The sequence below is a fragment of the Schistocerca serialis genome, chromosome 3 (assembly GCF_023864345.2).
Source record: "Schistocerca serialis cubense isolate TAMUIC-IGC-003099 chromosome 3, iqSchSeri2.2, whole genome shotgun sequence".
NCBI classification, from domain to species: domain Eukaryota; kingdom Metazoa; phylum Arthropoda; class Insecta; order Orthoptera; family Acrididae; genus Schistocerca; species Schistocerca serialis.
In genome coordinates, this window is record NC_064640.1 from 206068277 (window position 1) to 206087002 (window position 18726).

At 37.8% G+C, this 18726-nt stretch overlaps 1 protein-coding gene across 2 annotated transcripts in view; it reads right to left on the bottom strand.

The window, feature by feature from the left end:
* The window catches only part of LOC126469924 (uncharacterized), a 573978-nt gene that overhangs the window by 60431 nt on the left and 494821 nt on the right, over positions 1-18726 (bottom strand). For both annotated transcript variants that reach the window (XM_050097321.1, XM_050097320.1), the window contains exons 6-10: positions 15001-15215; positions 10801-10909; positions 10275-10369; positions 10128-10191; positions 7227-7305 (exon numbers count right to left, since the gene is read on the bottom strand). In XM_050097321.1, the coding sequence (XP_049953278.1) occupies positions 7227-7305; positions 10128-10191; positions 10275-10369; positions 10801-10909; positions 15001-15215 (562 nt within the window). The remainder of the gene's footprint in view (positions 1-7226; positions 7306-10127; positions 10192-10274; positions 10370-10800; positions 10910-15000; positions 15216-18726) is intronic.

The window sequence follows — 18726 nt, forward strand, 5'->3', positions numbered from 1 at the left end:
GATCATCCCCAGGTCAGCTTCCACCTGTTTTTTCCATTCTTCTGTAAAGAATGTGTGTTAGTATGTTGCAACCATGACTTACCAAACTGATAGTTCGGTAGTTTCCACACCTGTTAGCAACACGTTTCTTTTTAATTGGAATTATTAATTTATTCTTGAAGTCAGAGTATTTCATTTGTCTCATACATCTTGCACACCATATGGAAGAAGGTTGTCATGTCTGGCTCTCCTAAAGCTATCAGTAGTTCCGACAGAATATTGTCTACCCCTGGGGCCTTGTCTCGACTTAGATCTTTCAGAGGTATGTCAAATTCTTCTCATAGTATCGTATCTCCCATCTCATCTTCAGCTACATCCACTTCCCTTTCTATAATATTGCCTTCAAGAGCGTTTCCATTGTACAGACACTCTATATACTCCTTCCACCTTTCAGCTTTCCCTTCTTTGCTTAGGACTGGTTTTCCATCTGAGCCTTTGATATTCATACAGGTGGTTCTCATTACTCCAAAGCTTCCCTTTAATTTTCCTGTAAGTGGCATCTATCTTTTCCCCTAGTGATATGCGCTTCTAAATCATTACATTTGTCCTCTAGCCATTCCTGCTTAGCCATTTTGCACTTCCCGTCAATGTCATTTTTTTAGACGTTAATATCCCCTTTTGTCTGCTTCATTTATTGGATTTTTATATTTTCACCTTTCATCGACAAAATTCAGTATATCTTGTGTAACCCAAGGATTTCTACTATTCCTTGTCTTTTTGCCTACTTGATCCTCTGCTGCCTTCACTATTCTGTCTCTCAAAGCTACCCATTCTTTTTCTTCTACTGTAGTTTTTGCCGTTCTTGTCAGTCAGTCCCTAATGCTTTCTCTGAAACTCTCTACAACCTCTGGTTCTTTCAGTTTATCCTGGGCCCATCTCCTTAAATTCCTACCTTTTGCAATTTCTTCAGTTTTGATGTTCATAACCAATAAATTTGGGTCAGAGTCTACATCTGCCCATGGAAATGTCTTGTAATTTAAAATCTCGTTCCAAACTCTTTGTCTAACCATTATATAATCAATTTGAAACCACCTGGTGTCTCCAGGTCTCTTCCACATATATAACCTCCTTTCACAATTCTTAAACCAAGTGTTAGCAATGATTACATCATTCTCTGTGCAAAATTCTACCAAGTGGCTTCCCCTTTCATTTCTTTCCCACAGTTCATCCATATTCACCTACTATTTTTTCCTTCTCTTCCTTTTCCTAGTATCCGATTCCAGTCCCACATCACTATTAAATTTTCATCTCCCTTAACTATCTGAATAATTTCTTTTATCTTGTCACACACTTCTTTAATCTCTTCACCATCTGTGGAACTAATTCTCATATAAACTTTTACTACTGTGGTGGGTTGGTCTTCATGTCTATCTTGGCTACAATAAAGTGTTCACTATGCTGTTCATAAAACTGAACTGTATTGCTATTTGTTTTTATTCCTTATAAAACCTACTCTGCCATTAACGCCCATTTGAGTCTGCATTCATAGCCCTGTATTCTCCTGACCAGAAGTCCTGTTACTTCTTCCACCAAACTTCATTAGCTGACACTGTAACTTTAACATATCCATTTCCCTTTTATATTTTCCAGCCTACCTACCCAATTAATGGATCTGATATTCCACACTCCACTCCATAAAATGCCAGTTTTATTTCAGCTGATATCCTCCTGAGTAGTCCCTGCCCAGAGATTCACATGGGTAACTACTTTACCTTTGCAATATTTTACCCAAGAGGATGCCATCATCATTTAACAATACAGTAGTGTTCCATGCCCTCAGGAAAAATTGCAGCTATAGTTTCCCCTTGCATTCAGCTATTCGTAGTACCAGCAGAGCAAGGCCATTATGGTTGATGTTTCAAGGCCGTATCAGTCAATCATCTGGACTGTTGCCCCTGCAACTACTGAAAAAGCTACTGCCCCTCTTCGGGGACCACACATTTTTCTGGCTCCACAATAGATACTCCTCCATTGGGGTTGCACCTACAGTACGGCTATCGATATTGCTGAGGCATTTAAGCCTCCCCTCCAATGGCAAGGTCCATGGTTCACACAGGGGTATTATCTAAAAGTTACAATTCAAGACTGGGGAAAAACTGTGGTGCTTGCTGATAAAATTATTCTAACCAAAATGCCAAACACCACAACGAAGGTTACAGCCAATACAGCAACTTATAAAGCATGCAAGTGATTCATAGTAAATAACCTTATTCTCTTTTTTTAATTAATATTATGTAGTTCCAGGTGACAAATAAAAAAAAAAAACTTCAAGTTCCTGAAACTGATCTAAGAAAGTGGAAAACTGTAGAAACTGCACATACAAATTTCTTATGCATCCAGATTGGCAATCGGTTAAGAAGGAATGAGCAAATTTATTAGCTGCTGAATAAACTTTATTCACTAAGTTTTGCATTTCCACAATTAAAATAATGCTTTTGCCACATTCCCATTCTATCCTCTCCTATGGTATAACCTACTGAGGAAATGTTGCAGAAACTGAGAAACTTTTCAGACTTCAAAACTAAGCAGCGAAATTAATACGTGGGGCTACTTTAAGAACATCCTGCAGATATCTCTTTTAGCCATTTTAGATATTTACACTTGCAGTACCATATATCAGCTGTCCCTCCTAGGAGTCCTATGCATTTTCTCTGGTGTTTTGGTAAGTATTTGCACTTTCATTTCTGCAATATGTAGTTTGAGTCAACTCAAACAAATACTGCTCATCAGATATTTCATGCACTGTCCAGCACTGGCAGTAAGGGTCATCTTGTTTCCAGTTACAAACAAAATTACTTTTAAAGCAGAACTTTACATGCTCATTCGATAGGGTGGTGCCAAATTGGTTCAAAGAACTTGCAGGAATGCAGTCAACTGACTTCATTGACAACCGCCCATACTTAGTCAGTTGCACAACCTGACATTTTTAGGACAGTTTTGCATTGAAAATTACAGGGTGTGCATGTGTTGAAATATTGGTGGTTGTCAATGACATCACCCAGCTGCATTCCTGTAAGTTATTTGAACACTGTATATGCCAGGAGGAACTCTGCTCTCATGGTACAAAACTGGTCTGGCAAATGCATCTGAAGATCCTTAGGAGGGACACCCTGTATATACACTTCATGATTACAGTCATAATCAACAACATAGAGATGTTTCAGAAAAATGGTGACATCCACAACTATGACAAGACACAGAAAAAATTGCCACCAAGACTCTACAGCTCTCATGATAGTATAGAAGGGAGTTACTGAGTAAGGAATAAAGGTACACAACAATCTTTCCATCTAAATAGAAAAGGAAATTAATATTATGTGGGTATTCAGAAGTAAGCTAAAAACATTCCTCATACACCAAACTTTTTTGTGAAACAAATGAATTCTTAGAGTTATGAATTATTTCTTAGTATAAAAAAACAGAAGAACTCAACTGCAAATATTACTTTTAAGTTTAAATAATGAAACGTAGATACAAATGTAAAGAAGTCTCTCAGATAAAAATTCAGTACTTATGCTGTGAAGATGAAACTACATTCTGATATTTACTTTCCATTTTTCAGTATTCATATAAATTTTTGGGAGTAAACTGCATATCGTAATTATATACAGCTAGCTGTATGAAAAGGACTAAAATCATATATGATGTCTGAAAGTCCCATGCAGAGAAAAAAACGAAGAAAAAGTGATCGTAACACATGTTATTTGACTTGTCCTATATTACTAGTACACGTCTTTTTCAGTAAATAATAATAGTAATCTCACACAACATTTTTTACAGTTAAGACTTAAGAATCTGACACCTCAGTTTGTAAATACACAATGTACTTATGTATCGTACTCCCAAAATAAAGTTCAGCGGTAGGTATGGAGTAAATTTAAATTACATTTCTTGTTGAATATATGAGTGCTGGAGTAAGTTCTATGCCTGGGAAATATATTGGTAAGTTGCAAAAAAGAAGTGATTTTTGGGTGTGTCAAATTAAACAGTTCACATAAATTTTAATTTTTTTGAAACGCTACGCAAAGTATAACTTTTATGCGATAAACTGCTAACCAAACAGTTATGATATATCACTTTACAACTGTAAAATTCTGGACTATTTAATTCTTTAACAGTTATCTCCCATCCCCCCACCCCTTTTTACTCCCACTCTATGAACAATGGACCTTCCCAAGGTGGGGTGACTGTTCTGCTACAACCACAACAGAGGGGTATTTGGGGACAGGCTACACTAACTCATGGTTCTTAAGAGGGGTAGCACCCTTTTCACTAGTTGCAGGGGCAGCAGTGTCAGTGATTGACTGATCTGAACTTAACTTTGGCCAACATGGCTCTGCTGTGCTGGTGGCATGAACAGCTGAAAGCAGGGGAAATTACATCCATAATTTTTCCCAAGGGCATGCAGCTCTGATGTATGGGTTAATGACTGTGTCCTCTTGGATAATATATTCTGGAGATAAAATAGTTCCCCATTTGATTTACTGGACAAGGATTACTTGGTAGGAAAAACAAAAACATTCTATGTGTCACAGAGTGTGAAATGTTAGAGCTCTTAACTGGGTAGGTAGGTTAAAGAATTTAAAAAGGTAAAGGGACAGGTTGAAGTTAGAAGCAGTGGGATTTAATGAAGTGAGGTGGCAGGGAAGAATGGGTAATGCAGGAGTAAGCTTAATGATGAGTAAGAAAATAGGAACACAGGTAAGCTACTACAAATATCATAGTGAATGCATTATCATAGTCATGGTAAACACAAAGCTGAGACACACAAGAGTAGCACATGTTTGTCAACTAGCTCCACAGATGGAGAGATTGAAAGAAAATATTATGACGTGAAGGAAATTATTCAGGTAATTAGAGGACAGAAAAAATTTAATTGTGGTAGATCACTGGAATTTGATACTAGGAAATGGAAGAGAAGGGAAACTAGTAGGGCAACACTGACTGAAATTGGGGGAGAGAGAGGGGGGGGGGGGGGGTGGGAGAATAAAGAAAGAAAGTGGAAGTTGCCTGGCAGAATTTTCCAGAGTATAATTAAATCATTGTTAATACTTAGTTTAAGAATTAAAAAAACGAAGGTAGAGATTTTGAAACCAGACTTTAAATGCAGAATATTTCCAGATGTGAACTGACCATAATTTTATTGGTTATGACCTGTAGATTACAACTGAAAACAATTGCAAAAAGGTAAGGTTGATTCATTCTGGGGAGGGGACCGAAGAGCGAGGTTATTGGTCCCATCAAATTAGGGAAGGATGGGGAATGAAGTTGGCCATGCCCATTCAAAGGGACCATCGCATCATCTACCGGAAGCGATTTAGGGAAATCATGGAAAACCTAAATCAGGATGGCCGTACGCAGGTTTAAACCATTATCCTCTCTAATGCAAGTCCAGTGTGCTAACCACTGTGCCACCTCGCTCGATGAAGACTTAAGAATTTAAAGAGATAGAAACTGGATAAATTGAAAGAACCAGAGGTTGCTGAGAGTTTATGAGATCATTAGGCAATGCTTGACAAGAAAGGGGGGGGGGGGGGGGGGGAAAGAATGCAATAGAAAATGAATTGGTAACTTCGAGAGATGAAAGTGCAAGTAGCAGAGTACCACACTGCTAAAAAGGCTTATTTAAATGATTTACTGCCTCCTGCAACTGTCATTTTTCCTTTACTGGTAGTACAATTGTACAATTATCTATCAATTTACAAAAACTGATTGACAACACATTACACCATACAGGTATATTTAAATATTATCCACAGTTATTATGCCTGCAACTGCAGGTGACTTAGCTGTTACAATATATGCTCACATTAAACATTGTGTGACCACTAAGTGTTTGGAGGGCTACAGGATGTGAAATGCACAGGTCTGTAGTTTTTGGAACTGTGACGTGCTTTCATAGTAATGGACAATGAAAATTGCAATACCTGCACTCAACAGCCACAGTAGTGATGGATGCTGTTTAAATGCAAAAAGGAGCAGGGAGCTGTATGGCACAATGTGTCATTAGTAAGGTTTTGTAAAATACTTGGTAATGGTCTAGGATCAAAATTTTACAATCTTACAACCAATATACAAAAAATGACAGCTGTAGGTGGCACTAAGTCATTTAAACTATTAATCATAGCTGCAGATCCAGTCTCAATGAAGATAACAAGTGAAAGACCTAGTACAAATCCTCTGATAACACAGGAAATATTTAATTTAATTGACAGAGTGAATATATAAAATGTAGCAAATACAGCACATGAAAGGGAATACAGCTGTCTAAAAAGTGATTGATTGGAAATGCAAAAAGGCTAGAGGACAAATGTAATAACACCACAGAAAAATGGTGTGCCAGGTAAGGACAGATGCCACAGACATGAAAATTTAAGATAGCTTTGGAAAAAACAGAATCAGAAGCCGACTTTGGGGAAGATCGGTTGAGGTTCCAGAGAAATGTAAGATAAAGAGAGGCAATACTGACCCCACATCTTATCTTAAAAGACAGGTTGAAAAAAGATAAACCAACATTTAAAATATTTGTAGATTTAGAGAAAGCTTTAGACAATGTGCACTGAGCTACACTCTTTGGAGTTTTTAAAGGAACCTGGATAAACTGTAAGGAACAAAAGGTCATTTGTAACTCTTACAGAAACTACATGGCAGTTATAAGAGTTGACAGAAATGAAAGTGAAACAGTAGTTCTAGTCTTCCCCTTATGTTACTCAATCTGTAAATCGAGCAGGCACAAAATGAAACCAAGGAGGGCTTTAGAAATGAAATCAAGTTCAGGGAGAAGAAATAAAAACTCTAAAGTTTGTCAAATATTTTGTAAGTCTGTCAGAGACAGCAAAGGACTTTGAAGAGCATTTGAAGGGAATGGATAGTATTTTGAAAGGTAATGGTGGAGGGAACTGTGGGTGTAGAAGGTGTAGGGAGAGACCTAGGTATGGATATGGTAAGCAGCCTCAAACTGATGTAGGTCACAGTAGTTATTCAGAGATGATGAGGCTTGTACAGGACAGTCTAGCATGAAGAGCTGAATTCAAACCCCTCTTCAGAACTGAAGACGACAATGACACATTATCGAACTGACACACCAATCAGTTTATCTCCAGTTACTGATACGTGAAACAATTAAGTCTATGCGTCATTAGCATCAAGTACAATAGCAACAGTAAAATAATAAAACAGTAACTAACCTGTCTGAGTAGCCAAGATATTCCTTATGTCCGAGAGACAAAGTTTTCGGTCAGTAAGAATCCTAAATGCCATGCAAACCTGAAAAATTAGAAATCACAGAACACAAGTGCTTAAAATTTTATTATTCACTCCAAAACCACATAGAGTCCAAACTAGTACATAGTTTGATTCAGAGGATTTACGATGGGCAACAAGCTTAAGAAGTGTGGCTGACGTGAGGAAGTTTCTCAAATGTGCCTGTGAGTTTATTAGTTGAGAATGACAATACCCTCATTGTTTATATATTTCCCACACACAACAGAGGAACAAACAGCAGCTGACTTGAGAACAAACTACAGCCAGTCACCTAACAATCTTTTTAAATTAGTCACAAACATAGTCAATTTGGGCAAGTCATCAGATGGCAGGCGATCGTAAGAACTTCGTTGCTACAGTTATTGTGCTGGTGGAAATAACTGAATTTGGATTGGAGCCATCAGAAGTATTCTCATAACATTGATGGCTTATGTATTGTTTACTTACAAATCATAGAAAGTAGGTGAGTCACAGACAGAGTAAACAATCTGTTTAGTGATGAGAAGACACCGTGTGCATCAAACAGTCGCAAAAGAAATGAAGATGAACTGTCAGGCTTTGAGTAATCATCATCAATGTGAGGTTCAAACAGTTAAAATGAATTTAACTGAGGTATGTCACCTAAATGCATGGGATAAAGGCTTTATTTTATTCTTTTAGTACTGCAAGGTATCGGTCAATGGGTCTTTGGAAAACTAGCCCCTTATTTTACATCTACATCTACGGACTGCGAACCACTGAAATATGTAGCCAATAGCACGTCCCACTCTACCATTTATTAAGGCTTTTCCCTGTACCATTCACTTATGGAGGGCATGAAAAATTATTGTTTAATTGGCTCTGTGTGTGCTGTAATTAATCTAATCTTATCATCATGATCCCTATCGAAGAAATGTGCAGAGGGTTGTAGTATGAACCTGGAGTCATCATTTACAGCCGATTCTTGAAACTTTCTCAGTAGACTTTATTGTGGTAGTTTCCATCTCTTTTTGAGATGTCTTCCAGTTCAGTTCTTTCAACTTCTCAGTGAGACTCTCCCATAAGTGAAACAAACCTCCAACTATTCGTGCTGCCCTTCTCTGTATTTATATTCAATATCCCCTTATAGTCACATTTGGTGTGAATCCCACACACTTTAAGAATATTCTAGGATGGGTCGCACTAGAGATACGTACACAATCTACTTTGTAGACCAGTTGCATTTCATTTCACATGTATTCCAAATATAAATGAAAGTCTGATATCCTGCTTTACCCACAACTGAGCCTATGTGATTGTTCCATTACTTGTCCCTATTAAGTGTTATACCCAAGTATTTGTATGACTTTACAGACTCCAACTGTGACTCACTACTATTACGTTCATAGTACTACATGTTTTCATTCAGCGAAATGCACTATTTACATTTTTGAACATTTAAAGCAAGCTGCCAATGACTGGACCACTTTGGAATCTTATCAAGGTCTGACGGGATATTTGTACAACTTCGTTCAGACTGTATTTCATTGTAGATAACTTCATCATCTGTGAAAAATCTGAGGTAACTATTAATATTGTCCACAAGATCATTAATATACAACATGAACAGCAACAGACCCAACTCTCTTTCCTCGGGTAGATCTGAAGTTGTTTCTGCATCTGTTGATGACTCCCCACCCAAGATAACATGCTGTGTCCAACCTACCAAGAAACCCTCAGTCCTGCCATGTATTTCATCTGATTCCCCTATATGATCATACTTTTGATAATAAGCACAGGTATGATGCTCGGCCACAAGCTTAAGCAAGAATTGAGAATTGCTGCATCTAGTTGACTGCTTTCAGGCTATCATGTGAGGAAAAATGTGAGTTGGGTTTCACATGATCTATGTTTTCAAAAACTATGCTGGTTGGCATGGAGGAGGTTGTTCTGTTCGAGATAGTGTGTTTGACCTCAGAATATATTCTGAGATTCTACTACAGATAGTAAAAGATATTGGATGGTAGTTTTGTGATCCCTTCTGCTACCCTTCTTGTAGACACGTATGACTTGTGATTTCTTCCAACTACTGGACACAGTGTTTTGTTCAAGGGATCTACAACAGATTATAGTTAACAGAGGGGTTAACTCAGCCTAGATTGTCACAGAATCCTCAGAGCCTCTGGTTCAAGGCTTCCAGCCGACTAAGAACCAGTGGGGCTGTGATATGTTCTGGAGACAATGCTGCAACTGTGGGCTTCATTGAAACTCCATAAATACGGCTGGCATTCTCAACTCTCTCTGCTAGTCAGTGGAATAGGAACTTGCACCACAATCTCTAGTTGGGTATGCCCTGTTCCCTCATTTAAATTATCCTCATGGATGTGAAGTAAGTCAAACCTTTAGCTACTGCACACTTAACAGCCGACATGCCTGCATGCCCTCATGACCCATATACCCTATAAACTTGTGTCTTGTGGGCAGTAATCTTAAAAATTCAGTCAACATTCAGCACACTGTTGTTAATAATCACAAATAATCAGTATAGTAATTGTTTATTCATTTAATAAATGAATTAGAATTACATTTATGCATTACTTTGTATTTTCACAACAAACAATCAATGCAGTTGGACACTGTAGCTTGTAATGTGAAACGCAACTCTAAGATATTTTAATTAGAACTGATTTTGATCTTTAATAATGCTGTCTAGCTAGAGGTAAAGGTGGTCCAGTAATACATTAATGGGGAGGTGGGTGGAAGCAATCTTTCATGGCAAGGTGAGTATATTTCGTTCAACTGCAATGTTTCCATATGCAAAATTATCAGTGACAATAATGAGGATGAGGAGGAGGAAAGTAACTTACATCTGCCAGACTGATCTCTCCTGTATTATCAGTGTCTAGGGCATCGAATGCTTCTTTCAGCTTTCTGAAACAAAAGAAAAATATTGAGATAAATGTGATGACATACTTTTACTCCTACAATCTCTCTGTGCTACAGATATTACTTACATAAGTTTGTCACCTAGTTGAACATGGGCCATTTTGACAGGTTGAGCAAAATCATTCAAGCCTAAATCTTGCACACTAATGTTGTCCCGCAACACCTAGAAGTGAAATTCAAAAGAAAATGGGCTACCATTGTTAATTCACACGAAGTTAATAAATCTTATAAGTGGAACAGACTATTATAATAAAACACTATTAAGCTCCACAAAGTTTTTACCCTTCCTCCAACATTTCCCTTTGACTCTCAAATAAAAGTGGTTGCCATGTGTTTTTCTGTTCTCACACAACAGCTTATCCCATTACTCCACTGACCAATGTAACCTATTTCCTGTACTTAGAAAATACAGAGCTGGATCAGGAGGTGATAATATTTGCCTTTAAATTGCAACACAGTATGCAACAATTTTGACAAACTTCAATTTGTATTGTATGCATTCACACTACCATGAAATTGTTCTCTAGCTTTGTGGACTTGTTTAGAGCTTTAACAGCCAATGTACTCACAAGCAAAATGTTATCTGTATCTTACTTTTGCAGTGCAGTTGAGTGCAATTGGTATACTCTCAAAAACCGGTATTCCTTGACGCTCAACTAGATCTTGTAGCATCATTTGACCTGTAGTAAGGTCATCATACTCTCTGAAACAAAAAAATGCACATATAAATAATGTTTTATCCAAGGTGCACGAAATGATTACAAATAATTGCCATAACCCATACAGAAATTACGTAAATAAATGTCTTACTCTTAACCTTCACAAATGAACTGTTTAACACTTTTAAATCTGATAATATTTGGAAAATTTTGCATAATATACAGAAGAGCAAGGAATACACAAACACACACGAGCTGTAGCACTTCTGCACTTAAAAATGGTTTCTCATTTGTAATCAAATGATTCATCACCAATACTGATACTAAAAATGAACTCTCATCTTAGAAAAGGAGCAGAATTTTGGCATGGGCATGTACAGTTTTGTTATACACTGAGACATGTGGGCAGGGTTTGCAGCTGCCAGACAGTGGCAATATCCCTTCTGATGCAGCTGACACTTTGCTTCTGCCAACAGAACTGAGTAAAAAAAATAAAAAATTAAAAAACACTTTCAACTTGTTGACACATGCCTTTTGTGGAGAAGAGAGATAACAATCTGTGCCACTCGCAACTGTAGCATTGCATCTCCAGATTGCACTTAAAATTCCAGGTCTTGTCACAGGTAACCAGTAGTCTGAAAAAATCAGGGTCATTGTGAAGTGCCTCAAAAGTTCTTGATAAATAATAAGGTTCTTCTCCTTCCAGTAATTGGTTAACACTTCAAGGATCAACTTTGCACACCCTTCCTTGATCATCAATTCTGCAGTAATGTCTGCTGTTACAATCTGTGTCCTTGCGCCACATTCAGAACAGTTCAACTCTGGTATATCAGCAACATTTCAGATCCACAGCCAAGAAACCACAACATACCATGTGAATTCCACAATGTGATACGAAGTCTAAATCTATTGATATTTACTGAGCAGGAAGAGGACCAGTGTCTTTTTTTCCTTCAAAGGACCTGTTTTTCCTCCTCATATACATACACAGTCCAGTCACATTAATGTGACCACCACTTATGTTCGACATCAACATGCAGTAACCATTCACAGATGGCAGCACTAGCAATGGAGGGTATACAAAGTGTGTCAGGGGGACATGGAAAACAGTGCAGTCAGTGTCATAATGGGAAAATGGAGCAATTTATCAGACATCTGAAAGTGTGTGATCATTGGCTTTTGGGTCAAGGATGGAAGCATTTCCAAAACAGCTTAGTTCGTAAACTGTTTTCATGCTGCTGTGGTTGAAGTACACTGTGCATGGCAAAATGGCATATCCAAAACCAGCACTGAGGCAACTGTGGTGCACAATGGACCATAGGTGGCAGGGGTGAATGACGGTTTCAGAGTTGTGTATGGATAACAGACATGCGACTGTTGAGCAACTGACTGACAAGATGAACTGAGGGGCTACTGACAATGTCTCCTAAAAAATCATTCAGAGAGCATTGTCGCATATGGTACTCAGTAGGATGTGCCTGGTCCGTGCACCCTTGTTAACGGCTGTTCATTGGCAATGGAGGCTGGAATTTGCATGCCAATACCACACCTGCATATCCACTGATTGGTGACAGGTGGCCTTCTCAGATGAATCATATTTTATGCTCCATCGAACAGACAGCTGTTGTCATGTAATGTCTGAAACCATACACCGTGCAACCAGGAGAGAGTGTTATGGTCTGAGGAATGCTTCTGTGGAATTATCTGGGTTATGACATCATTCTCGAAGGGACAATGGGTATGCTTATATCCTTGGGGACCATATCCATCCCTACATGCAGTTCTTTTTCTTGGCACGATGGCATCTACCAGCAAGACAATGCAATATGTTGCACAGCTTGTAGTGTACATGCACAGTTCAAAGAGCGCCAGGATGAGTTTACTATACACCACTGGCCCCCAAATACCCAGATTTAAAACAAATTGAGAATCTGCAGGTCCACCTCAATCAAGCTGTTCATGTCACAGATCATGAATCGAGAAATCTAGCACAGCTGACCACATCACGAGAGTCATCATGGCTCCCCATCCTTGTCAGTACCTTCCAGAACCTCACTGACACTCTTCCTGTATGTCTTGCAACAGTTCACACTGCAGAACATGGTTATTCAGGCTGCAAAACGTGGTTATTCAGGCTTTTGATAGGTGGTCACATTAATGTGTGTATACAGTGTATATACAGTAACCTAAAAGTAATTCACACAATTCTCAATGAGAACAGGTATGCATTAGTGACGTTTTGATATTATTGCACTTTCCAGCAGGGGTTGCTTCTGCCCGTCTCTCATTCCACATCCCTGAAGGCTCTTTCATGACAGTTCCATTTTATGTTTTTTGTAAGTATTCCAATGCAAGTAATACCGCCAAAGAAGTACACAATGAGTAGTAATAAAGTTTTAATTATAACTTTGAAAAAATTAAGTTAATCACTTAATTTGTTTGTAGGTACAGAACCATAGCTCATCTGTAGAGAAGCTGAAACCAAATGGTATAGCCCACTTAAAAATGGGAGTATCATGTTGTAATTTGTTTTCCACATTTGAAAGGCAACAAAACTTCAAAAATCTATGCTGGGATGGTAGAAGTGAATGACAATAATGCACCAGCACATTACACAAGGATTATGTGGCACAGACATTTCAGTGTGGCCAAACAAGTTCGAATCACCAAGAACGAAGTGGCAGACTGTCTCTTTACAGAGAACTAGGAATCATGAAAGGAGCACAGGCACTCTTGATTTGAGACCATTGTATCCCATCTGGGCTGTAGTGGAGAAAGTGAAAATCCATTACCGATCGGTTTCTGATGCCTCTCAAGACATTTCGAACGTGACTGAAGCCGCTGCATGCTGTGTTCCATGGAAATGTGGCAGGTGCATCAGACCAATACAGATGACTTCTGCAGCTACCTAATAATGAGGGCTGGGTGTAGCACTATGATCCTAAGACAAAGAAGCAAAGCAAGCAGTTTAAACTCTGTTCAAATAACTTGTGAAAATGGAGCCAAGTGACATTTACAACCACAGATATTTCGACAGGAGCGCACCCTGTCACTTTCAAGGCAAAACTGCAGGAGTCAAGTGCTGCTAGAGGGCCTTTAATTTCTGTCATCAGTTCTCTTTGGTTGTGCGATGGTGCTGGTGCTGAGAGAGAGAGAGAGAGAGAGATTGAGAGAGAGAGAGAGAGAGAGAGAGATTGAGAGAGAGAGAGAGAGAGAGATTGAGAGAGAGAGAGAGAGAGAGAGAGAGAGAGAGAGAGAGAGAATATTGAACTCCTCTATTGTAAAGGTTAAAGAGTAGCAATCTATCTTTTTCATAATATGTTATTCCATCCTGGACTTTCCATTGTTTGACTCTTCTACTGATATAACATACTGGCTTTTGATTTCAAAATTTCCACTATGGTTCTTCAGAGACTGTACTTTGTTCATGACAGTGACTATGAAACATTTTCAGGTAATTCACATCACAAATTGTAATGTTAGAGTATGGGACAAAACACATTAAGTTTTGTGTAAATGCTCTTGAAATAATAGTTACAACTACAAAAGATGCAGGATCAAAGAGCAGATAGAAAGAAAGATCCACATCAGTACGGACACCATGATAAATTAAGTTCACATAATAGGCTTCATGTTGACAATTCTGATTCTAGAACTGATCCTAAGGACAGCCACATCAACTTAACATTTCAAACCTTTCATTTTTTTTTTTATAACATTATGAATTCCAGTAAATAAACTTCCCCTTGATGTTTCTTTCACATTCCAGCAACTACTTTTTCTGAAGATGATGATTATTCTTCACCACATAATAACACTTTGTTCTCTCCCTGGATTGAACAGGAATTTCACTTTTACCTTCCACCTTCCATCCCCAAATGCACTTCCACATTAATAACACACTAACAACTAATACAGATTGTGCAGATGAAAATTAAGCTCAAGTGGCAGAATGATACCTTCCCTTCTTCCATTAAAAATAATTAATAAACATAATAGTTGTTAATATGCCACAAACTCAGTATTCCACATGTTAAGACGCAATTTGGTGCATGTAAATGTGAAGCTTTTGTGTAACCATACGGCAACTAAATTTTCGTTAGAGTTACTATTATCAGTGATGAAAGTTGCTTACTCTTCCGAAATTGGTTCGCCCCATATCTTCTGACCAGGTCCTTGGTAGGTATGTATGACCAAGATAAGTTTCCGCCTCTTTCCAGAAATATGAGCTGCCTCAATGATGGATGCAATGCTCCGCGTCTGGTTGTCAATAACGAAGAACAACACTGTTGCATTTTGCTTCGCCTGGTATTCCAGTTCAATAAGCTCTGGGCCCCAATGTGAAACTTGCTACAAATAATTTACAGCAGAACTTCATAAATCTTTAACAATATAGAACACAGTGATGCAACTATAAACTACAAAAGACGTACAAAAACAAGTCTTCTGATGTTTCCCTACACATTGGCTACTCAACCAAACTGTGAAAAATTCAGTTTTTGACTTTTGAAGCTGAAATTTCTTTAAAGTTTATTCCAATATTTTTCATTCTGGACTGCAGACGAAAGCAATGTGACATATGCACAGTACCTATGAATTAATTCAAGAACATACGTACGTACATACATACATACATACATACATACATACATACATACATACATACATACATACTAAGGCTGAACTTTCCTGACAGTAACAAGGAGTTTGCATATTTACTTGTATAGGAAACTTATCACATCTCCTCCACGAATATGTGCGAAATGCTCCATAAGAGAGCATTGACTTGAAATCTGTAGTTCGTAAAATATTTACACAGTGAGAAACCAGTCTGTTGTCAGCAATTTCACATCTGAACATTATTGGAACTACTGAGACAATTTGAGCCTCTAAATGAAACAGCTTATTCTGATGCCTCCTTAAAAACACACTTACTTATTATCAGTTGCTATATATTCCATGATAACATTGTGTAAATGCACTTACATTCTGATAACAGGAGAATTAAACCAGTTCAACATAAAATTACTGAGCAATTACAAGATGGTAATTCTTGTAAGTATGAAGGTTTTTTTTTCTTAATATTAACAGAGTTAGTTTTATATGAAAATAATTTGAGAATGGTCCTAATTACAATTAATCAATCATCACTCAACAACTACATGCAAATTCTAAAAAAAAGATCTATGCATCACTTTACAAATGGAAGCTGCAGCAGATATAAAAGATCCTCATGTGTGTGAATAGTATGAACTCGCTGAGGGTTCTGTAAAAGTGAATTATGTATATAGACCGTTCATCCAGCCAAGGAATCAAGATTTTCTGTTACTTTTGCCTGTTATCAATATCGATAATGGCAAGATATCAAAATATGTGACATAAATGGCCATATCTTGATGACCTTGATTTCGAAGCTTGAAGTTCTCACACAGCCAAGGCACCATAAATGAATTTCAACTTGATATGTCTATCCAAACTTGAGAAAGAGGGGTCTTAACAAACAGATGTAGGGACAGTCTCATAACAGATTACAAAAACATATTCTCTTCCTGTGATATAATTACAAATTAATTACTTCTGAATTTTTCCCTTACTTGTACTGTGAAACCTTGCTTCTTGCCAAATTTCATGATTCTAGGTCAACGAGAAATACTGTACAAGTTTTGATGAGCGAGTTTGTGAATATCAAGTATGCGACATAAATGGGTGTATCTTTTGATTGCACTTTAAATGTTTCATACCACAAAGGGACCATAGACATTAATATGTGACAAATTTCAGCTTCATACATCTACCAGATCCGGGGTCTTATCAGACAGACAGACAGACAGACAGACAGGATAACAAATGAAAAAAAATAGTACCTTTTTCATTTAATAACTAAAAATTGACAATTTTAGGATTTTTCCATTACTTGTACTGTGAAACCTTGCTTCTTGCAAATTTTCATGCGTCTAGATGAACAAGTAGTACAACATAGGTTTGGATGAGCGAGTTTGTGAGTATCAATATGTATGACAAATGGCCATATCCTGATTGCACTTACATAGAAGCTTAAAGTTATATCATTGTCGTGAGACCACACACCCCTTAGCATCAGACATAAATTTTAACTTGACACATCTGCCCATTCCTCAGAAAAATGGTTATAGGAAGACAGGCAGACAAAGTGATTCTATAAATGTTCTGTTTTTACCAGCTGAGGTATGGAACCTTGAAAACAAAAAATATCCTGTAGGCATAGTTTCCATCTTGTCAAAGTACCTGTCTGTGTGACTCACAGAATTCCAAGTAGGAAATTCAAATGTAATGGTATTTGTGCAAATAACTAAATGAGATGGTGTAACTGTTTAAGACGCTAGCCTCAGATTGAGCAGGATGGAGGTTCATGCTCTTATCTGGCCATCCTGATCCGATTTAGGTTTTCTGTGGTATTCCTAAATGGCTTTAGGCAAATGCTGGGATGGTTCCTTCAACACTGTCCTGTCTGATATCTGTCCTATCGATCTAATCATTAAATTAGTGTACATTCATATGCTTGTACGACTATTGGTTTCTTTGTATTTAGGTGAGATCTCTTTTCATATGATTGTAAAATGACCCTTGGTCGATTACATTTCTAATACTAATCCCATAACACTGGTGGAATGTTACTTTCTTAACAGAATGCAAGAGGCCACACCTAAAAAGTGCACACAGTAACAAAGCTCAGCTACAATTAGGTCTCACAAATGAGAATCAGTACAAGGTTTAGTACTGGTCACACTCTTTAGCTGTAAACATCAACTTTCAGAATTCATAATACACGACTGTTTGAAAACAATAATATTTGTTCATTAAATATATGCATATCAATGGCTTGGGATCAAAACTATCAGTCACATCCTAGATAAGAGCTAAAAACTGATCAAAGAACAGTTTAAGCTTTAATTTCACCAAGATTCACATAATGCAATTTCAACCAACTATAAATTATCTAATAGGACTAGTCAGAAACAATGTGGATGCATTAAACAGAACACTAAAATTCCTTGGTGACTACAAACATTTCATAATGAAGTGGATTCAACACACAGACTAATTAAGAAGCTCAGTTCTGTTTGGTATACACTTAGAAGGATATACTATTTGATCAATAGTATCCTCACAGCTCTGTAAAATGCAGATTTGACCACTAGATGTCATGAGTTGTGGGCCCAACAGCATAAAAGGAGATGGGGGAGTACTGTGTTGTTAGTAGAGAAGCATTAATAGCAGAACAGGAAAGTCAAGTAACTTTGATTGCGGATCAGTCATTGGATATCACCTGATTAACAAACCCACTAGGGGCATTTAAATCCTTCTAAAGCTGACTGTTGGTGATGCAGTTGTGAAAGAACAAATGCTGATAAACCAATACAGGCACACCTCACATACTAACAAGTGGTGACAGTTGAGATTGCGAAGGGCGATTGTAAAAATCACATGAAATCTGTGGAAGAAACCACTTGTTGGGTTACATAGTGCCATCAGCAGTCCAGTTAGCACCATGGTTGAGGAGATCCTTGTAAGTCAGACATTTTTGCAGTCCATGAATGCCAAGTGATGCTTGAGGAGCTGTAAAGAGTGGTGCCACTGGGCAGTGGATTTGACTACGTTAAGAATGCACCGCGAGGCACAAGTTTAAAACAACAACTAAAAGGGAAAACACGATAAAAGCGACTGACAGGCATAGGATTAAAAAAACAGCATAATCAAATGTCCTTAGAGAGGTTTGTCAAATTGATAAAACGAAGAACGCGAGCAGCTGCTCGTGGGTCATCCACTAAAATGGCATCTAGAGTACATGGCAGGCCAACATCAAAACGCAGTGTGTTAAAAT